The sequence below is a fragment of the Castor canadensis genome, chromosome 5 (genome assembly GCF_047511655.1).
Source record: "Castor canadensis chromosome 5, mCasCan1.hap1v2, whole genome shotgun sequence".
Lineage (NCBI taxonomy): Eukaryota > Metazoa > Chordata > Mammalia > Rodentia > Castoridae > Castor > Castor canadensis.
In genome coordinates, this window is record NC_133390.1 from 161,439,736 (window position 1) to 161,462,753 (window position 23,018).

Here is a 23,018-nt window from a genome sequence, read left to right on the forward strand (position 1 = left end):
CCTTGGACCATGGAGAAAAGTGAGGCCTAGAGATGAGAGCTCCCCAGGGGTCATATGGTGGCGATGGTGGTAGTCGGGGCTGTGGCCAAAGTGGCCCTGGACTCCTCCACACTGCCTCATTTTCACCAAAGATGCTCCCTAGGCTGGTCCCAAAGAGACAGCCACTCAGAGTGTGTCACAGATGGTTGTGTTTCCAGGTGAGGGGTGGGCCTGGCCCACGCAGGCAGGTCTGAGTCATGGGCAGGCAGGGAGGGGCTGTCACTTCGGACATGGGCGGTGGGGAGGAGAAACAGAGTGTATTCTCTGCTCAGCTGGACAGTCGCCCAGGATGGTTTATTTTTATTCCTCCAACCCTCCCTACAGCTCTGCCCACCGCTGCTGACAATATCGGGGCTGCTCACTAAGGGGCTCCCTCCCAACCCCGGCCCCTCCCTCCTGCCTGCCAGCCCCACCGCACCAGACCCAAATAGAACCATGAGCTAGCAGGTATGACACAGACCTCAGGAGCCCTGTCCCCATGCCAGGCTGACTGGCAGCCTTTAAATGCTCCTTGATTTCCAGAGTTGACACTTACAGGGGGAACCATACAGCCCTGGGGCCCAAAGAGCCATCCTGAGTCTAGTTCTTGCCCTGATCCCTGAGCACTGTGTGGTGTAGGCCAAGTCCCCGGGCCTCTCTGACCCATGGTCTTCTTTCAGAAAGAAGAAAATGAACTTGGATCTGGAAAGATCTACCTCCAGGTTTGAAACTGGTTTGTTTCAGTAACCTTAGATAAGCCATTTAGCCTTTTAATGCCACACTTTTCCCACCTGTAAATGGGGCCCAAGTGGTATCTACTATAAAGCCTGGAATACAGTAAGTGCTCAATAAATACTAGCTATTGCTGTATATGATTGCCACTGTGGCCTCCTGGCACTGCTGAGAGGGTCCAGTGTGAGTTCATAGAAAGTGTTTAAAGCAGGGACTGTCCTCAATCTCGTCAAAAGGGACAGGAAACCTCTGAATTCTCAGGCCACATAGCAAACTTGGAGGGCTGGGTGAAATGTGGACAGATGTGGTGGTCACAGGTCACAGTGGCTCAGGGAAACCTACTATGCCTGAGGTCCAGCACAATCCTGAACGGTGCCCTCCCCTTCTCAGAAATGTCCCTGTTTGCAGGATCAGTTATCTGGTCACCCTGGTAACAGGCCAGGTCAGGTCCCATAACCATTGTTTCTGTTGCCATAGCACCCTCGAGGCAGGTCAGGGGGCACATCTTCCCAACTCTCTTTCCTGGGCAGTCACACACACACAGGTGCACACACATGCACACGCATGCATACGTACATATAGACACACACGGGGTATATCTCTTCCTTCCAAGAGGCCCTGTAGGGGAGGAGGACAAGCTGTCCCCTGGTCCTACCCTGCTCACATAAGCTGGCTTAAAAAGTCTTCAGCTGCAATTCCACATAGTACTCTGGTAAGGCTGGGGCACCCTAGGGATCACTCCAGACCTAAATGACCCGAGCACTCCGAGGGGTCCCAGCTTTGTCCCAGACTACCAGCTGGCCAGCTGGGCTGAGGTGGTCAAGGCTTCCAAGGTGAAGCCTTACTTAGCCTCACAGGGCAATCTTCACCCTTCAGCTGATCTCTACTTCCCCTCCCCCCAGGGACATGGCGCTTTATCCCTTTCATAAGGTGGTGATCGTCCAGCCTGGTCTGTGCTCCACGCAGTCTGTCAGGCCCTGAACTGCCTAGGAAAATACACAGCATCTGGGCATGACAGGGTCAGGCCACATGCTCCCTCACTGAGTGACCTCTTGGCCTCAGTTTCCCTGAAGTGGTAGCACAGGGTGATCACAGCTGGAACATTCCAACACAGGAGCAGAGTCCTGCAGAGTACCTAGCCAGACCTACAGGTGGGGGCCCAACTTTCTGGTATTGTCCCTCCAGCTTCCTCAGCCCCAGGAGGATCCTGGCTCCTTGGGCAGGGAAGCCCTAAGGGCTATGGAAGTGAACAGTGGGCTCTGGTCTGAGATAAGCCAAGGGATACTGGAGAACAGAGATTAATGGGGCAGGAAGGTCCCCCATTCCCTCCCAACACTGAACTTACCTGTCACTAAGATGCCCAGACAAATGGAGAAGAAAGAAAAAAAGGGGATGTCTTGAGAAAGAAAAAAGGAAGAAAAAGGTGGGAGCTCCCAGGCTGCCCAGGCTCACCTACCACCCCATTTCACAGAGAAACAAGCTGGTAGGCAGAAGTAAATGTGCCCACTGAGGGTGGCAATAATAAAAGGTCTCAATCTTGAGGGGTCAGGGTTTAAAACCTCTTATGTCCCTCACTGGGTGCCATTCCTGGCAGTGACTTGATCTTTCTGAGCCTTGGTTTTTCCATCTGCTTCCAAGCTGTGAGGATTCAGGGTGAATGTGTATACTGTAGGCACACCATAGTTGCTGTGATTTTTTTTACCATCCCACACAGAACTCTTCTACTTTGCAGAGGAGAAGCTGAGTCCAGGAGGCCAAAGACTTGCAGGGACCCCTGAGCTGTTCGAAAGGGCCCTAAGGGTGCTGGTTTGGGGTGCCCCTGGGTAGTAGCTGTGTCTCTGCCTGAGGGGAGGGGCGGGAGGAAAAGGGATGGAGGGAATATCCTGGCAGCCTGCAGGCTCCGTGATAAGCCTTATCAAACGGCCTCCCAGGTGACAGGGGCCTCAGCCAGGCAACTTCAGCAGGAGCTCTGCCCCAAAAGACCTCAGAAAGAGCTGGCATTTTAGTTCTTGGACGATAGTCCCAGCCTGGTGGCCCCTCACTCACCCCGAGGGAGTGGTTCCCACCAGAAGACAGACCAACTGATTTGGCCTCTGAGGTCACTTTCTTAAGAACAGTCAACAAAAGAGTTTGGGACTGGGTGTCTGAGGATAGGCTGGCCAGGACTGCATGTCCTGTCATCATGCCTGAAGCCCTGAGAGTGAAACTAACAACAGGGCACCGCCATCTACAGAGCACTTCTGCATACCAACCTCTTCTCACTTGACCTACCATTTTGAATGCTGTCCAGGCCGTAACGCTAGGGTTCAGAGAAGCTAAGTGACTTGCCCAATGTCACACAGCAGGTAGGCAGCTCCGCCCACTCAGTATTCCAGCCCACTGGACCTTCTCCACTACTCAGAACTGATTTGGATCCAATCCCAGCAGCCTGGGGCAGGGGAGGGAGGTAGTTGTGTGGATTCCGGGAAGCAGTGTTCAGAAGAGATTGGAAAGTTGTTTTGATGTGGGAAAGAGTGGGCAGGATGTTTCTGGACCTTCGTGGCAGAAAGTTGACCCCCCACTGCTGATGACAGCAGGTTCACAGGAACCCAAGTGTCCGTGACACTGGTTTATAAGGCCGGGTGGCCTGAGGTGACGCCTCTCCCTCCACTTTCCGGGCCTCAGTTTCCTCATTTGTGAAATGGGGTTAGTAGAACTGGGATTTGCCCATGAGGGCAAAAAAGGTATGAAGTCAACTGTCCTTTGTCCATTAGGGGACAGGGACAGTGAATCCCAGGACCAGACAGGCTGAGAGGGGAGAGAAAGAAGGGATCACAGGTACCCACCAGTCTCGGCGCTGAAGGTGAGGCTGTCCACACTGGCTTCATAGCCTCGGCCCTCCAAGTGCAGCGTCAGCCAGAAGGGCTGACCCCTCCGCACCACCAGCCTCCCCTGGCAGAGGTCAGCTGTGTGGTGGTCACGGCCATTGGCCTCCAGCTCTAGGTCACATCTCTCCAGGATCAGCTCTGTGGAGACAGGGACGGGGGAGAGGCATAAACCACAGAGACTGTGGGCTGTGGTTGCAGTGACATGCCCACACTACCTGGATGCGGGGGCCCTGTGCCCTCCCTGGAGCCAGCTCTCACTGGACCATGGCAACCAAAACCACAGCCCAGCCCCTCTCATTCCCCCAACCCTGTCGATTTGGCAGAGGCCAAAGCTCCCCATTTCTTCTAACCACAAAGTTGGACCACCATGAAGAAGGCTCTGCCCCCTTCCAGCTGGTGAGCTCCAGCAACTCAACTTTCCTGGGCTTCAGTTCCCCCACCTGTCCCCAGGTGGGGCACAGTAGGATGCATCTCATGGGGCTGTCGTGAGCACTAAGTGAATCCATACAAGTGAAGCACACGCGTGCTCCAGCCACGAGCCTGTCTACAGTCCCACGTGTGCTCCAGTCACGAAGAGTCGTCTGGGGGGCTTCTTTGGCTGACACAGCAGGATTTGTACAGATGTATTACAGGGATTTGCTGGCAACCCATCTTTCACTTTACAGGAAACACCCCCAGCTGAGGAGCAGGCTAAACAACCACGGGCACAGTCAACAAAACCAGACTGGGAGGCTACATGCAAAGGATCAGGTTTCTTTAACAAATAAATCTCAAGGAGAAAAAAAGAAGAAGAAAAGAAGGTTGGAAGGACACTAAAGAGAAAGTGAAGACACCTTTCCACCTGGTGTGGTGTGTAGGTCTTATGTGGATCGTGTTTAAGCACTAAAGACATTTAGTACACAGCTGAAAGGAGACAGCTGGAAATTCAGCACTGATGGAATCATGGTGATAACAAGGATTTTTGTTAATGTGTTTATGTCCATGGAGGAGAGTCCTGACCTTTTGAAGACGCGCACTGAAATATTTACACAAGATGAAGTGGGGTTTGCTCTCCAACCCTGGGGGAGGGGCTGGAGAAGGCGTAAGTTGGGTAATGAGAACCTAGGGATCTAATATACTATTCTCTCTACTTTTATGTAGATTGATATTTTCCATGATAAAAAATTTTAAAATGGCAGAAGTTTTGGAGTTTTCTGGATCTAGGTTTTAGTGCTGTTGTGCTGCTGCTGTGTGATCCTGGACAAGTGTTCCTCCCTCTCTGTGCCTCTTTCTCTGAAGCCTCAAAGGGGTGCTATGAGGTTTAAGCATGGATATGTAGGGCACCCTTCCCTAAGACCCAGTTCAGGGCAGGCACATACTGTGCGAAAGTTCTACATACAGTTTCGGAGTGAGCTGAGGACCTCATAAATACTGGCAAGCAAAAGGTCAAGATGGGGAGGCCCAGCAGGGTGTGGGTGGCTCACACCTGTAATCCTACTTACTTGGGAGGCTAAGCTCAGGAGAATCAAGGTTTGAGGCCAGTCTGGGCAAATAGCTCCTTGAGACTCCATCTCCAAAAATAGCCAGAGCAAAATAGACTGGAGGTGTGGCAGAGTGCCTGTTTTGCAACTGTGAAGTCCTGAGTTCAAAACCCAGTTCCATCAAAGGAAAAAAAAAAGATTGAAAAGCCCTTGGGGATGGGGAGTGGGTAAGGGTGACTCTCAGAGCTGTGGAGGGCAAAACCCAGGGTCAGGGACTGGCCCAAAGGTGACTGTGCAGCCTCATACCGTGAAATATCTCCAAAGAGAGGGCACAAAGTGCCCAGTGCCTGCCAAGAGCCTCACCAAAACCTCACAACTCCACTTACACAGCCCATCACCAGCTCCATTTGCAGAGGGGGATGATATGTGGCCCCTGGTCCCATAGCAAGTGGCTGCTTTGGGGTTTGACTCAGGGCTGTTAGGATTCTGGAACCCGTCCCCAGCTCAGGGCTGGTTCTCCATCTCCCCACCCTACCATCTCTCCCCCATTTCTGGGTTGTTCTTCGCTTGGGAGGAGACAGACCTGCAAGTCTGAAGCAGCAAGAGGTCAATCCCATTGTAATCCCACAGGAGAAACCTCAGTGGGCCACAGGAAGAAACTTCTGCTGGCCTCTGGGGCAAGGAAACACTGTCTCTCGGAACTTCCACCCCAGAGCCCTTCAGCAGGAAAGAGCCCGTCATTTCCTGGGGAGGCCTTAAGGATGACCAGTCCCTGGTCTGGGGAGATGGGGTACATTCTCAACTGTTGTCAGAATACGGGCTCCCAGCTCCTAAGATGCAGAAGCCCAAGGGTTCAGAACCACAGGATTGACGGGACTTCAGCTCTGCGATAGAATAAGGTCTTCAGAGTCAGTGGGGTCCCTTGGGATATGGCTACGGTGGCAGGGCACTGAAGGCCCATCCTAACTGGCATCGCTTGGGCCTCCCAGCCCCACTGAGTCCTGCTGTTGGGGACAGGGGTGAGACACTATACTTGGGCAAATGGCCACTTAGGTGACATATGACGTATTGGGGGAGCTGGGTCCCTGAGAAGGGGGTGGCTAAGAACACACAGCAGGTCAAGCAGGTCTCTTATCCTCTGGTGCATCCTGCTTCTACTGCTTCACGTCCCTTTCTAAGTCCCACCTCTCCCTATTGCCCTTCCTTGGGATCACAGGGCACGCAGAGACCATCTTCAAATGGACCCTACCCTTCAGTCAGCTGGGAATCTGGTCTAGCAGAGTTTGTTAGGGGGTCGTTCTCCATCATAAAAGTCCCTCTGCCTTGGACCACAGTGGCCTCTGTGGGGTGTGTGTGTGTGTGTGTGTGTGTGTGTAGTGTGTAGGGGCAGGTAAGGAATTAATGGAGTCCCTTCTCCACTCCTGTCTGCCCTCAAAGGTGTACCAAGAGCTGGCACTGTTGTCCATCATGTAGGACTGGGGAAACAGACTCAACAGGTGGCCAAGGGCTGAGGGGCAGAATTGAGGGCAGTTGCCTGGTCTCAGCCCTCTTCTCCCCCCAGATCACTTGGCCAGGACCATGGAATCAGCCAGCCCTGCTTGGAAGCCCCTAACCATTGCGCACACCCCTGCTGCCCGCCAGGGGGACCAATCCAAGCTCCCAGTTCTGCAGCTGGCCAAGTCAGAGTCATGCCGCTTGGCACAGAGCGGAGACCCTGCTCCCACTAGCTGGCAGACAAAAAGTGGCAGTGGTCTCCAGGACAGTGCTTGGCCATTTTCAGCACACCTTCGCCCTGCTCGGCTCCACCAGGTCTAGGAAGCAGAGTTAATGATTATGCCCCCAGGATGGGGAAACTGAGGCCCAACAACTGGAAGCCTGGGAGCCCGGCGCGCCCACCTGTTGCGCTCCCTGCACCTGGCACATGGCACATGGCTCACGGCCTGAGAGGCCCCCCGGGGCCGGGCAGCGCGGACCCTGACACTCACCCTCGGCCATGGTCAGTCAGGCGACGGCGGTGGCTCCTGCGGTGGCGGGAAGGACCCTGCAAGCGCGGACCTGGCGGCGCTGTGGGCCGGCGCAACTTATAGCCCGCTGCGGGGCGGGCCGGCCGGGGCGGGGCGGGGCGGGGCGGCGGGAGGGGACGCGGCGGGGGAGGCCACCCGGCCGGCCACGGCCCACGCCGCCCGGGACAGAGCTCAAGGGAGGCGCGGAGAGCAGGGACGCCCCCTGGCGGACGGACGGAGCGCCGGGCTGCGGCGGCGTGGACCCAGGGAGACCTGGATAGACACACCTGGACAGGCAGACCAGGTGACAGAGGCACAGGGACACACACACACACACACACATTCAGACCAGACCCAGCGCATGAAGGAGGAACACACCGGAACACTTAAGTACACATGCATGGACCTGATCCAGAACCGAGAAGGGCACACACATGCCGAGGTACTGAGCAGACAGACAGACATACAGAGACAAGGATGTGGACAGAGGCACTCATGGACACTGATACACTCCAACAGAATCCATTAGACAAACTTGGATACCAGTGACAAGGATGCAAAATCAGATTAGAATCTCAGAGACCCACCATGATTAGACACAGACAGACACACAGATAGGTACCAACTAAGAGCCACACCCAGCCTCAGGTGAGCAGGTGTCTAGATGCACAGGTTCACAGACACACTGAAGACATGGACACAGGTACAGACATGCAGACACAGCCCATGGACAGACACAGCCTTGCTCCTCCCTGCAGTAGACCTATCTGACCTTCAGCCTTTCCATCCTTCCATCCCTCTGTCACTCATCCATCCCCCTTCCTCTCACCAGCCACCCATTCACTCACCACCCATCTCTCACTCATCTACCCACCTGCTATTTGTCCCTTCCTCCCTTTCCCTCTCTCTCGCCCCACATCTATCCACTAGCCTTCCTGGAGAGCCTACGTGCACCAGAAGGGACCAAAGCCAGCTCTCTGGGGACTCAGGCTGAGACCATGCACATCTGGCGCCCTGGGGAGCATATCAACTGTCCTGGTACCTCTGGTGCCAGTCTCCTCTGCTCCCTTACCCGCCATGAAGCCTGAGCAGAGAGGCTCCCTGGAGACACAGAGGCATGGGGGGCTTTTTCCAGAACAAGTTTTACTTTGCAGTACTGGGAATTGAACTCAGGGCCCTGAGCGCGACTGGCAAGAGCTCTACCACTTGAGCTGCACCCCAGCCCTTTTGTTTGTGTTTTGTTTTTTGTGATACTGTATCACTAACTTTGCCTGGGCTGGCCTTGAACTCCCACATAGTTGGGATTACAGGCATGTGCCAGCACGCCTCTGGTCAAATGGACTCTGCCTGGAGTCTTAGTAAACAGATCCAAAAAAATAGCCCTCAGGAAGGCCCTGGAATTGCCCATTTACAATGCAACAGGAACTGTTCCCTCAAGTGTGTGAGGCTGCAGGAGACAGCAAATAAGCAACCAGCAGTCAAGAGGCCAGGGTCCGAGTGAGCACCACTCGGCAGGTGTCTTGCCTCTCTAGGCCTCAGTTTCCTCAGCTTCACAGAATCCCTCAGTCAAAATGACCGAGACTGGGTGCCTCTGTGAACATGGTGAGCATGTGACACCTAGGGACTGGGGATCTTGGCACAGAAAAACTGAGGGTCCCAGCACCTGGCCCCAAGGGACAGGGACCTCCTGTAGGGACAGCCAGCTTTGCAGAAGGCAGACTGTATGTCTCCCCAAGGGAAAGGTGGAGTTTTCCATTTGAGGAGGAGTGTTCTTCTCACCTGGCGTTAATTTTCCTGTACAAACGTTAGCCTACTGGAGCTCCGAGAGGCCAAGAATCATGACAGGGTTCTCACTCTTCCTGCCAGCCCTGCCGGGGTTGACTGAAGGATGGTTGGTATGGCCACCAGTGGCATTCCTATTTCTGCAATGATCATCCACAGGCCTGGCCTTGCTCCACCTCACAAAGCCCTGGGTTTAAAGGCTGGCTTCAGCCCTGTGTAGACTTGGACATGCCTTGTGATTTCTGTGCCTCCATTTCCTCATCTGTAAAATGGGGGCAATCTTTGTGTTCACTTACAAGGTGTTGTGAGGATTGGGTGGGGTTATGCTTGGAGAGAATTTAGAGCAGTAGCCAGTAAACAGTAGGTGCTCAATGCGTGCTGGCTGTGAGAATTTCCTCAGTGTGAAACTGAGGCCTGTCCCTGACCTCACCAGCTGCCCCCTCTTCCTTCCTCCTCACTTTCCACAGAACTATGGCCAGGCAGGGCCTTGAGCAGCCCTGCGACAGAGACATCGGGGTCAGAGTTGGCGTCCCAGAAGGTGTCAGGCAGGGGCTAGAGTCTAGGCTGGACCCAGAGACCTAGATCCCAGTCCTGTGACCAGGGTCCCTTGCCCTATTTGAGGACTCAGGGAAACTGTAAGGCCAAGCAGGCCCTACCTTGTCTTACCTCAGTGGGGGAGTCAGGATTCAAAACTGTTTTAGTGAGGCCCAGAGTGAGATCGTGGGCTCAATCCCTGGACGGTGTCATTCCCCTTGTAGGGGGTGTGCCGTGTGACAGGGTAGGAGGGTGCTGAGATCACTGTCTACTGTGTGACCCTAGGTGAGTCACTAGGCCTCTCTGAGCTCCAGTTTTCCCTCTATGAACTGGAACAGTGAACGTCCACTCATGGGGACGAGAGATAATGTTTGTCCAGTGCTGGGCGCAGAGTAAATGCTTATTGATTGCTTCCTAAAACTTCCTTCCGATGCTGCCTTCAAGAGTCCAGCCTCTACTCCCCATGACGGGGAGGCCTGTGTAGACAGTGAGACTGTTTGGTGGGGCGCTCAGCAGGGCTCCCTGCCTCCCAGAGAAGCCCCAGTCACTGGTGTGTGACCCCAGGATTCAGGAGGTTCCGTCTCGTTCTTCCATAAGGATTTTCAGGTCTCATGATAGAGACGAAGAGGAGATTATAGAAACGGAGCAGCGTTGCCAGCCAGGCGTTTCGTCTAAACCTCACGAGAGGATTTTTATCTTGTGAAATGAGGAAACAGGCTCCGAGAGGAGAAGTGATTTACGCAGGGTTGCAAAGATTAGCTCAAAGAGCTGTGATCACTGTTCATTTATTCCGAGAGCAGGCTGTCTCCATCTGCACCCAAGGGGAGCCCTTGGGGGCCTGGGTCATATCCAGTCCTATAGCCCTTCAGGGCTGCGGTCCTGTGATGTGAAATGTACAGTGACACTCCATAAATGTTTGTGGCATGAGAGAGGGAGGGATGAATTAGAAACAGGAAGATTAAGGTTCAGAGAGGTTGGGAAACCTGCCAGAGGTCACACAGCATGACCAGGCTGCCAGGCCTTGGTTCAGCTCAGCCATTCCCAAAGGATGAGGCCCCCCAGGCCAGAGATGACCCTGGAGGGGGAGGGGAGGGTAGCAATGGGTGAGACCAGAGTTTTTCTACAAGCTGGTGACTAACAGGAAGAACAGCGGCTGGCTGGAGAGGCTGAGGCCTGTAGAGCTGACTCCTCTGAGGTAGGATGGAGCATGGTAGCCATTAGCAGAGGGACACGGGGAGAATGTTAGGGGCAGGTCCTTTGGGAGGGTGGTGTGTCCAGGCTGGAGGGCAGAGACCGGGGTGTCTAATGGGGAGGTCTCCAGTGTGTCCACCCTGCAGGTGGAGAAATGACCTGGTCATCGTGCCTGCAGTTGTGTCCCCACTCCATGTCACCCATAGGTGACCCCTTCACTGGTCACACAGACTGTCTCTCTCTGTGTCTATGAAGGTGGGAACCATGTCTGGGACCTACAGGACAGGGGCAGAGATGGGAGAAGACGTGTGGCCAGGGGGCCTTCTGAGGTGTCTGCGCTCACTCCCCTCCCTCCCGGGGGCACAGCTGAGCTGTGAGGCCTGGCACCGGAAGCCCTGGAGGGCCGACCCCACCCTCCCACCCCCACCCCGTGCAACCTCCCAGCCACACCCAGCGCTCACTTGTTCCATTGTATCTCCCTCCTCCTCCTGTGCTCAAGCTGTACCTTTCCTGCCCCCAGGCCCTTCCCCCCTCCTTCCTGCCTCTCCCAGCTATAAGCCACATAGAGGTCCCTTCTGCCCCCACAAAGAGCCTACCCAGAACCCACAAGACATAGTCACTGTCTGCCTTGTGGAAGGACAACTTATCAGTCTCTGTCTTCCCCCACCCACTTGGTTCTCCGTGGTTGCTCAATGAATGTTTGTTGAATGAATAAATGACCCAGGCCAGACTCTGGGATTAGCCTGGGAGCTTTTTTGGACAGGATTTGAGTTGCCAGTTGTCCTGGTCAGGCTACTGACCTCTTTCAACCCTATTACAACAGAGATGAGAGGTCTGGGCCCAGTGTGCCTCCCACTCCCATCTACAGTTCCAGGATGGGCACTGGGACATGAAGAGGGACAGACCTGAGTCTGGGGGTGTTTGGGTAACAGAATAGGAAGGCCCTCTCGTGAGATTCACATAGGGCAAACAGCTTTACCCAGGTCACACAGAAGACAGCGCATCGTTAGGGCAGGGCCTCCAAACACTGTAGAAAAGTAAGCAGGACTTGACATTTGAGAAGCTACTCTCCTTGGATTTGCCAGGGGTCCTGCATTGCAACAGGGAGCCGGGCAGGAGAGGCTGGGACAGTGGTACCTGTGGTCAGTGACTGGCAGGGGCCAGCCTGGGCCCACAGCTCCTGGCACCACCCAGTTCCTACCTTGACCTTCTACCTTGCCCCTCCCCCAGCCTGCTGAACTCCTGGGCACTCAGAGAGCAAGGAGCCTGCCTGGGGAGCAGGAGTTGACCCTGTTGCTGTCACCACTGAGTGGCACACAGCAATTTTTAACTGGCATACCATGTTTGCACACATTTATGGAGTATAGTGAAATTTCAGCACAAGTGTGGTGAAATGATGAGATGATCGAATCAGGGTGACTGGTGGATCTGTCACCTCCGACACTTACCACTTCTTTGTGTTGGGAACACTCAAATTCCTCTGCACTAGTCGTTTAGAAATGACAACCGCAGTCATTCCACTGTGCTTTGGGTCACTAGCACTTATTCCTCCTGCCCCACTGCACTCCTGTACCTGTTAGCCCTCCCCACAGCGCCCCTCCCAGCCTCTGGCAGTCACTATTCTACTTCCTACTTCTTCTTTTTTTCACTAATTTTTTGTGGTATCAGAATTTGAACTCAAGGCAGATGCTCTACCACTTGAGCCACTCTGCCAGTCCTGTTTTGTGTTGGATATGAGACAGGGTTTCATTAACTATTTGCCTAGGCTGGCTTCGAACCTCGGCACCCAGCTAATGAGGTCACCTTCATTAGCTTTGGTTTTTAGTGGTACAGACACTGGCACCGAGAAGTTTCTGTTTTTCAGGTTTTGCTCCTAAGACATTTGTCGTGGCCAATCACCACTTAGAAGGAGAACAGTCCTAACAAAAGGGGCCATCGAGGAGCCCGCCCAAAGACCAGGACCTGAGGATGGGGAGGCAGAAGAACCACTAGAGGTGAGGTGTGAGGGTGGGGGAGAAGCCCTGAGGAGGCAGGTCCAGGGGCACCTGGCCTCAGCAACATGCAGGGCCTTTGGGGAAACAGCCTCACTCACTCTGTCTGGCCTCCAAGGACAACTGTCAGTGATCATGACAGGAACCCCTAGCCATCCTACAAACACAACGACTTAGTGACCTGAGCACTGTGCTGTTGAGACACATGTCTCTCCATGTCTTCTGGCAGCATCATAGCTCAGCTCCAAGAACCCAGGCTTAGGAGTGCAACAGACCTGGGTTCTAGAATGGGCATGGTGGTTCACACCTGTAATCCCAGCACCCAGGAGGCTGAGGCAGGAGGATCATGAGTTTGAGACCAACCTGAGCTATATAGTGAGACTCTGTCTTAAAAAAAAAATAACAACAAAAACCCCAAACCAAAAAATCGTAACTGACCTGGCTTTGAATCGGATCTTGGGGGAGGGAAGGTCATAACCCTGTTTCAAGCTCAATTTCCTCATCTGTAAAGTGGGGTTGATGGTAGCCATGCCTACTTTACAGGCTTTTGAGGGAAATACCCCACTTGTTAGGCTGGCAGCACACGAAAAGCTTGGTTTGGACACTAAAAGGAATGAAGTACTGACACGTGCTATGAGAAGAAACTTCCAAACCACGGTGCTGAGTGAAAGCATCTCAGTACTTCCATGCCTATGAGATCCCAGGGCAGGCAGAGCCTCGCAGGCAGAGAGGATTGGTGGTTGCCAGGAGCCGAGGACGGGGCAAACGAGTGTGGGATTTCTTCTAGGGGGAAGAAAGTGTTCTAATATTAGACAGTAATGACAGTTGCACATATCTGTGAATATACTAAAAACCACTTTAAATTGATGACTTATGGTGTGTGAATTATATTTCAGTAACATGGTTTTTTAAAATGGTGGTTGATCAAAACCAAAAAGCCAGGAAGGAAGCTGTAGAAACCTTTGCAAATACTGTTCCATTGTCTCTTTCTCAAGTTAAAATCCCAAGAGAAGTACTTGCATGTATGTGTGTGCATGTGGGGATCTCTCTCTCTCTCTCTCTCTCTCTCTCTCTCTCTCTCAGACAAAGGCCCAATAGTCCAGGCTGGCCTCAAACTTATGCTCCCAGGGAAGGATCTCAGCAGCGTGGTTTGTTATGGCAAAAATAACATCCACACCTAAGTGTCCATCAGAGGGGGATGGATAAATGAGCCATGCCTGGCAGTACTACTGAGAAGCTGAAAGACAGAGGTAGAACTAGGGGCGAAGCTCAGTGGTAGAGCACTTGCCTAGCATGTACAAAGCTGGCTTGTTGCCCAGCACCACAAGGAAAAATGAAAAAAGTAAAAAGAAGAGGCTGTCCTCTGTGGCTGTCTTCTTTGCTGTTGAGCAAAGAAGCAAGCTGCAGACCACGACATGGGTGAGATTCTGCACGACTGCTCAATTTCTGGGAACATTTCTGTAAAAATTACAGTGTATAAAGGCAACAGAAGGTATAGAAAAATCTGCCCCAAGTTGCTGACTGGTGAGAAAGGGTACTGGGGGTTATGAGTGGGGGGCAGAAAGGGGCAATTCGAGGTGGCTTCAGTATTCCCCAGGAATTGAGGGCCTTTTTAAGTGGAGAAATGATCTTATGTGCCACTTAGGTAATTTAAGATTAACTTTAAATAAAAAAAGGAAAATAAAAAGAAATAAAATAAAAAAGGAAATAAAAAGATTAATTTTAAGAAAGACTGACTTGTTCTAGCCTTAGAATTGAGCTTTCATAAAATAGAAATACTCCAAAAGAAAGAGATCCTGACAAAGTAGATAGAAAAAATATAGTCAGATATAAAAGAGAAAGTAAATGCCCTACCCAAAAAGCCACAAACAACCTAGAAAATACTTCTGTCAATATTGGCTCAATCCCACAAGCAGAGCATCTGGATAAAGAGGACATTCACAAGTTCCCACACCTGAAATGCGCAATTTCGAGGACTGCACACTGAGTTTCTGTGTATGTCACTACACTGTTTATTTCTTAAAATGCTTATGGACCACCCATGTCCCCAGGCTTCAGTCCAAGAAAGTGCTTGAAAAGTTTCACTTTCTAAAAAGGAAGATTCAGAGAGGCGAAGTGATTTGTCCAGGGTCCAAAGCAAGGAAGAGGGAGAGCAGAGGTGCTAAAGGCCATTATTTCACCCATACTGCTACAGGAGGCCAGGTAAGTCTAGGTGTAGGCACCAGGCCAAGGTCCCAAGGACTTGTGGGGCTGCTGAGGATGTAGGGGATGCCTCACTGAGATTTTGGAGGTTTCCTTGCACCCCAGTCCTTCAGCTGACTCATTGACTTCTCTGCCAGACACACCCAATTCAGTCGAGAAGAGTGAGCCACACTTTCTTTCACGGACATAACGGCCCTCTAGGGCAGAGGCTGAGCTTGTCCCACTAATTGGAACATGTTTGCTAGCTGACCACTGGCTTCTGCCTGTCTGATGAGCCGCGCTATGCCTGAACCACACCAGGCTTGACCCAGTTAGGTTGAACCTGCCCTTCACATCCAGGAGGGGCTGCGGCCACCACATTCTGTCTCAGAGATGAGAGATGTGGCTCAAGCTCGAAGGGCAGGGCTCGGTCCCCAAGATCAGAACCCCCAGCGGGAACAGGCGCCCGCGGGTGTTGGCGGTCTCCCGGTGAACACAACCGGCCTGTTGTTTCGCTCCTGGGGCTGTCAGTCAAGTAGCCTTACCCAATTCTAATTAAGGGCGGGGCTGGAGCCCAAATTCAGCCAATCAGACACTCTCCTGGGACTCCGACTCTCCGGGTTGGAACTTGCTGGTCTGTCGCTAGAACTGCTTTAGTGTCTGTTTTTCGTGAAACTGGGCTTTCTCATATTGTTTGCTTTTTAAAATATAAGTCAGATTTCTGCAGTTAGAGTTTCCATACAGCCACAATCCTATAGAACATGCCCGTCTCCCCCTAGACTGCCCTCACGCCCTGTTGCAATTCTCCGCCCCTGGCACCGGCGATCCGGCTGCTGTCCCTGTCATTTTGTCGTTTCCCCAATGTCACAGAAGTGGAATCATCCAGCTTCCTTCGTTAGCATAACACAGCGTTGCGGATATCAACGTCCCTTGTCTTTCATTGCTGAGAGTATTTCATTTACTGAACGTCGCGTCGTTTAATTCGATCAGCAGGCAGAAGGACTTCAGGTGGTCTGGGGTTGACCTGTGTAGCTGTGCTAACGGGACAGCTCTTTGTGTAGACATTTGCCTTCACCTTTCTGGGTAGATATCTTTGAGCTGTCCCCATGCCCTCTTTGATTTGGGGGATTTCATTAGCTTCCCTGAGTCTGTATCTGTTTACACAGCCAAGGAACTGGATGGATACTTCACACGTCTTTCCATGTCATTCTGCCAGATTCTGTGGGGCTCATCGTCCCCATTTTACCAAAGACACTGAGGCTCGGAGAGCCTGTATAACATGCTGTAGGCCACACATTGGATTTGGGGACTTGAATGCAAATCCAAGTCTCAAGGGGACCCTCAACCCCCTGTCTGAATTCCCAGTAGCCTTGGCAGGAGGGGAGCAGGTCCCCAGTGATACGTTCACTAACTCGTGGCTGACAGAAGGAACACTTCACTCCCTTCCTCTGAGCCTCAGTTTCCCATTTGTGAAAAGACAAGGTGGGACCAAATGGTGCATTTCTGATGGCCCTGGCATTCTGTGACCCAAAGAGCGGTGTCATCACGGCCTTCTCTTCTGAAAAGGAGTCTGAGGAATAGAGCCAGGCTTCAGGGGAGCCGGTGCCTGGCCTGTCAGCCCCACAGGCAGGTGGTTCCGTCTGACTGACCTCAGAAGAGCAATTTGCCTTTTAGAACTGAAAAAAGAAAAAAAAATTACCCCTGTCATCTTGCGTTAGCATCACTCCTGGTGAGCATCTTCTAACACTCACACAGCCCCTCTCTGCACCAGTGTTTTCAGAACACGCCCCGTCTCTAAACAAGATTTGTCAGGTCAGGTGTTTCTTTTGAAAGCTTTTCAGAATAAAGCATGGTCTGGAGGCTCGGTTTGGATCAACCCTGTCGGTTCCTAGTGGCGGTGATCACATGGGTATCGGGGGATGGAGAGGTGTGTATGGGCGGTGGGGAGGGGTAACTGGTGTCTCCTCTTGGATCCAGGACAGGCCCTGCAAAGGCCTCAACCTCCTGCCATGTCACTGCCCTTCTGGGTGCCGGCAGGGCGGTACCCAGGCTTATCACCCCCAGAAGAGCTGATGGAGGCTCCCAGGCCCCACATCTCCTGGCCCCAGGACCTTGTGCAATTTCTTCTTGTCTCTGCACCTCAGTGTCCCTGCCCAAATGATGGAATCACAGAGCACCAACCTCACGGTTACCACATGGGGTAGTGTTTGGCATGGGAAGCTGTGCACATGCTGGCTCTTTTTGTCACTGTTACAACTGTTTCCAAGGACTTCAGGGACCTCCATGCATTTGCTCCCTCAAGTCAGCTCCAGGGAGTGGGTGCAGGGATGGTCATTGGGCACCATGAACCAAACTCAGGGAGATTCAGGCTCCTGGTTGTTCTCAGCTTGTTTGTTTCCAGCCCCACCTGGGTCCTGGAAGTCCCCAAGTTGTCATTCCCTAGAGCAGTTTTCTGCATGGCGGATGACTCCATCACCCCAATTTGCAGATGAGAAGACTGAGGTTCAGAGAGAAAGGAGCTTGCTTGCTGGCACTGGGAAAACTTCTGGAATTGGGATGGGTCCTGGGGCCCGTCAGGGAGGGGTCACACTTGCTCTGGCTCCTTTTGCTCTTTCCATCACCTGTCCCTCTACCCCACCTTCAAATGAGCACAAAGAGCCCTCTGCATTCCCCACCCAAGCTGCCCCCAAGCATCCATGAGATCTGCAGCTCCAAGACCTCCATAGAACTGCCTTGCTGGAGCTCAAGGGTGACATTCACCAGAGCGCCCCTGGAGGCAGAGGTCATTCATCAACCCTCCCAGGCATGGGGGAGAGCTGTGATTCCAGCTCAGCCATGGCAAGCGGCCTTTGCTAAGCTTTTCAGTGACTCCTACCTCTCACAGATGGGGAAAATGAGGCACTTGCCCCAGAACAGGTCTGCCTGGCTCCCACAACCATACTTTTTGCATCTTTCAAAGGGGCAAGTGTTCATTAGGATGGAAGTAATGATGTGGGGTGAGGCTGGAGGAGAGGGTCGGGGCTGGGCCCAAGGCAGAACACTGCGTTCTGTGTGCATTTGCCCAACTGTCTCAGTCTTGTCCATCCTTCACGACTAAGCCCAGGACCTTGTGTCTATACCACAGGTACCAAGCCAAGTGCTGTTCCTCTTATATACAGGTGCCTTGAAATTTACTTGAATGCTCTCCATTACCTATGCCCACCTACAGGAGCTCTGCCTTCTGACTTCAGATGCCCACAGCTCCCACACTGGAGTCCTCAGGCCCCGGTACTCACTTCTAATCTCCAGACCCAGGCTTCAACTACTGATCTGCCCCCCGCCCCGCCTTGCTCCTTCCACAGGATCCCCATCTAAGCCAATGGCAGTGCTCCCACTCTGCAGGCTCAGGCCCCACACAGTCAACCTGGATTCTTCTCTCTCAGATCCCACCCAGTGTGTCAGGAAATCCTGCTGGCTCTGCTGGGCATGGTGGTGCACACATGAAATCTCAAATGCTGGGGAGCCACAGGCAGGAGGATCAAAGTCTGAGGCCAGCCCCCCGGCAAAAGCACAAAATGCTATCAGAAAAATAACTAAAGCAAAAGCGTTCAGGGTGTGGCTCAAGTAGTGAAGCACTTGCATAGCACCCATGAGACCCTGAGTTTAAACTGCAGTACTGCCAAAAAAAAGTAAAATAACTGCAGAATCCACCGCTGCTGCTATAACTCTGGTCCAAACCCCTGGTGTCTCTCACCTGGACTAGATCTCCCTGCTTCCTCCTTGTCCCCTGTCTCCATTCTGTGCTCCACACAGCAGCCAAAAGAATATCTTTAAAATCTAAGTTGGATCACGCCACTCCTTTGCTGAGGAGCCTGCTATGGCTCCCTGTGTCACCTGGATTTAAACCAAGCATCAGACTTTCAACACCTGCTAGGTCAGACTGCATTGTTCTTTGACCTCCTCTCCCATTGCTCTGTCCCTGCTCCCTCTGCCCCAGCTACACTGGTTCCCAGCTCAGAGTTTTTGCACCAGCTATTCCCTGACACGGGGCTGCACCTACAGGGGTTGTGGGGAGATTTTACCCACATGTTAGATGCTGTGCAGCCTTGGAGACTACTCAGCTTTTCTATGTTTCAGTTTCCTCTTTAGCCAAACTTGCTGAGGCATCGCTGGGTCCCTGAAGGGTCACAGCTTGGGAGAAGGGAGGCTGTGAGGGGATGGAGCCCAGGGCCTTGGGTATGGTAGGCTAAGTGCTCCACCACTGAGCTGCACTCCAGACAGCCTTCCTATTTTATGGCAAGGGTTGGCTCACGTTGTCCAGAGACTGGTAAAAACTTAGAGACAGAGCAGTGGGGTATTCTAGAGATGGGTTTACTTCCTGAATAATTTATTTATTAAGCATTTATTGAGCATCTTCTGTGAGCTGAGTTCTGAATAGACAGTTCTTGCTGGCCAGGAGCCCTTGCTCAGCACAGCAGAGAAGACAGGTTCCTAGGTGTTCACTGTGTAAGCAGTGCTCATAACCTGTGTTCAGAGTTGTAGAGGAAGAAAGATTGGGACCCGAGGGACTCTCTGTGTAGCAGATCGGGGCAGGCTCCATGGAGAGGTGACAATCCAGTGACAGTTTTTTGGTATGAGTAGGAGTTAGGCAGAGGGGCATATTGGACAAACATCCCTGTCTATTCGCTCAGGGGCAAAGTCACACAGATGGGGAAAGGCATGGGAAATCCAGGGAAGGGCAGATGGCCAGCATGGCTGTGGTTTTGCGGTCCGTGGAAGGAATGTCAAGGCTGGAGAGAGATTAGGGAAGCCCAGAGCACAGAGGTCTTGTACACCAGGCTCAGGGGCAACCACAAGGAGCCAAAAAGTTTTGAGGCAAGGGAGTGGCCTGGTTAGGCCAGAGTTTCGGGAAGATGATTGGAATTTTTGAGATTGAATTTATGATGTCATTGCCTCGGACCCTTTTTAAAGATGCAAAAGGGCCAGTGGTGTCAGAAGCCCGTCCTGGTGGATCTGGTGGGAGGCAGCACCTACTCCCACCTGATCTCTGTCAGGTGCTGAGCCTGAGACTGGGATATGTCTGTGGTCCCCAACCCTTGCTGCCTCCTCCTTTTGGTCCTGCCTTGGTGCCTCAGAAATCCATGGGAGAATGGAAATGCTCTTTGTATGCACTCCTTTTCTGGGCGTGTGACCTGACTGCATCTCTGCCCCTCTGGAGCTTTGGTTTCCCTGTGTGGCTAATGGGTATGACAAGAAAGTCCCGACCCCAGGGGACGAAGGCTGAGCACTGCTGAGCACCCTGTCCACCAGCAAAAAGTGCAGTAGCTGTTGGCTGTTGGCTGTGGGGAAACCAAGGCCCATAATTTGCTTTGTTAGCCCAAGTGTGGTTCTGGGTGGCACAGAGCAAACTGGGACCCTCGCTTTCTCATTCTGGTCCCTGTCCTCCTCTTCACCTCAATAAACATGCCAGTAAAAGGGGTACAACCTCTCCCCCCCGAGGGACTCCACATGATTTCCAGGGTGGCCCTGGAGGAGAAGAGGCCAGCACAGCTGGTAGCAATGATGTCAAGCCTGGCTTTGTAGCCAGCACAGCAATGGCCGCAGGACCTGACGGGTGCATGGTTGGGACAGGACTGAGTCATTGATCCTTCCTTTAAAGACCCTTGAGAAAGACCTCACCCTGGCACAGTCTCGGCAAGCGCTCAACACTGGCACTTGGTAGTGGTCCCATGGCTTTGGCACTTGGCCAGTTTCAGGTGGGGGAAGCAGTTCTGTGAGAGAGTCAGGGGTACCTTTGAAGCTCAATGTCCTCTCAGACTCCCCAAGAAAAACCCCAGCACCCCACAGGCTTCAAGTGGAGGTTCATACACTTGACCATTCAGCACAGAGCAATGCCTGCTTTGTGCCATGCCCTGTGGGAGACAGAAAAATAAGGTCAGCTTGTTTTCCTTCTATGGCTGTACCAGAACATCTGTTTTCCCCTAATGGATATTGATGCGTGTTCACTGTTTGACATTTGCAAAGGACACAGGAGCCAAAAGAGAAAAGTGAAAGTCACTCCAAAAGTCACAGCAGAGAGAGCAACTGTTAACATTTTGTTGTGTCTCTTCGGGGTTGCTCTGCCATATTTAAGCAAATGTAAATTGATATTGATATGCATTAAATTTCTACAAAGTGAATTCACACCACCACCCAAAATGTGACTACTGAGTGCTTCTCTGTGCCGAGTGTGTGGCAGGCAGTGCACAGGCAGATGTAGTTCCTGCCTTGGGAAAGTTGCTCTGTAAATACTGGTTTCTTTGTCTCCTGTCTTTTTTCAGTGTGTCTCACACTTTTCAAGTCACTTGTATTTCTACAGCATGTTTATTGATCATCTACAGTTTCATCAAATAGATGAAATAGATCCCCCTTTTTTGTACATTTACTTTTGTTTCCATTTTCCACTGTTGCACAGTAAAGTCCCTGTAAGCCATTGGCTTATAGGGTGGGTTAGCTCATCTGATATCCATTTCAAACTCCTTTTATGTGTCTTGCAGTACTGCAGGGGCTGGAAGGGCAAAGATGGCGTTACTGGACTCCCTTGCAGCTAGGGTTTGCTGACCAATTACGTTGTGCCCATTAAATGGACTTGCGTGAGATTTTAAAGGCAAAGAAAAGGTGGAGGTCGTCTTTTTCCTGTTTTTTTGGGTTTAAAGGCATTGAGACTTTCTGCAGCTGGATCTCAGTTCCTATCACCAGCTCCTGCTGGTTGGTAAGAGATGGTGATGGGGAATAAACTAAGATGACAGATTTCTTGAAAACACTTCCTATATTTCTGGGGTTGTCACAGAGGCAGTGGCTTCTTTAGGCAGTACAGATTTTTGATGACATATGAGGGTCATTCCTGGAGGCCCATGCCATTTCTCCAGGTCTTTGCTCTGCTTTCACAAGAACTCAACTTCCTGTAGGAATTTCTTTCTGTTTAAAGTAGTAAGTGTGGTTTTCTGTGCCCTGAGGCTGAACTCTGGGTAATAGGAGGTACATCCTCAACCCTGTCAGCAACTCTTTCCTCAGAATAAATTTCTAACCATGGAATTTTTAGGTCTAGGATTCACTCTTGTTTGCAGAGTTTTATTGAGATATAATGATCATATCATCAGCTCAATCCTTCTATGTCGTGGAGTTAAATGGTTTTAGCACATGTACAGTTTTTGGATCCATCATCAGTATTTAACTTTAGGACATTTTCTTCACCTCAAAAAGTAGTTCAGTACCCATCAGCATTGCCCCACCCCTCCCCCCATCCTAGGCAACATCTATTCTATAGATTTGCCTACAATGGAATGTCATATAAACAGAATTATACAATGTGAATAGTAACTGACTTCTTTCACTTAGTATAATGTTTTCAAGGTTCATCCATGTAGTGACCTGTGTCAGAATTCCACATTTTATTCATCCATTCATCAGCTGTAGACATTTTACAAATGTTTAAAAGTTGCTTCTACTTTTAGGATCTTATGAATTACACTGTGGTGAACATTCATGTATATGATTTTGTTTCTTTTCTCTTGAATATGTGTCTACAAGTGGAACTGCTAGATCTTATGGTAGCTCTGTGATTAACTTATTTTTTATGGCTGAGAATCAAATCCAAGGCCTTTAGCATCCTATGTGCATACCCTGCCACCAAGCTATGCTCCCAGTCCTGTGTTTGATTGTTAAGAGTCTGCCAAATTGTTTTCCAGAGTTGCTCCCCATTGTACTTTCCCACTAGCAATGCATGGATTTCTCATTTTTCTCTTCCTCTCCAGCACCTAATATTGTTTCTCTTTTTAGCGTAGCTGTTCTATTGCCTGTGTGAAATGCTGTCTGGTATCTTGTGGTTTTGGTGTCCGTTTCCCTACTGACAGATGAGGCAGAGTGTCTTTTCCTGTGCTTATTGATAATTCACTTAGCTTCTTCAGAGAAATGTCTATTTAGATCCTTGCTAGGTCGAGTTATTGACTTTTTTTTTTTGAGTAGTAAATGTTCCTTATATATTCTGGATGAAAATTCCTCAGACAACATATAATTTTCAAATATTTTCCCCTATTCTGTGTATTGTTTTCTTCCTTTCTAAAAGTTCTTAATGTGAAGCCCAATCTATTTTTTTTTTTTTGCTGCTTGCAAAAATTCTTAGACAAACCTAAGGTCAGGAAGATCTATTCTGATGCTCTCTTTTAGCGGTTTTATAGTTTTAACTCTTATACTGAGTCCCATAATCCATTCAGATTTTTTTCTTTTTTGGCAGTATTGTGA

At 51.4% G+C, this 23,018-nt stretch overlaps 1 protein-coding gene across 1 annotated transcript in view; it reads right to left on the reverse strand.

Moving 5' to 3' along the window:
* The window catches only part of Tgm2 (transglutaminase 2), a 30,627-nt gene extending 23,444 nt beyond the window's left edge, over nucleotides 1-7,183 (reverse strand). The window contains exons 1-2 of the mRNA XM_020172487.2: nucleotides 7,063-7,183; nucleotides 3,576-3,755 (exon numbers count right to left, since the gene is read on the reverse strand). Coding sequence (XP_020028076.1) covers nucleotides 3,576-3,755; nucleotides 7,063-7,072 — 190 coding nt within the window. The 5' untranslated portion in view covers nucleotides 7,073-7,183. The remainder of the gene's footprint in view (nucleotides 1-3,575; nucleotides 3,756-7,062) is intronic.
* Between the last annotated feature and the right edge of the window lie 15,835 nt (nucleotides 7,184-23,018).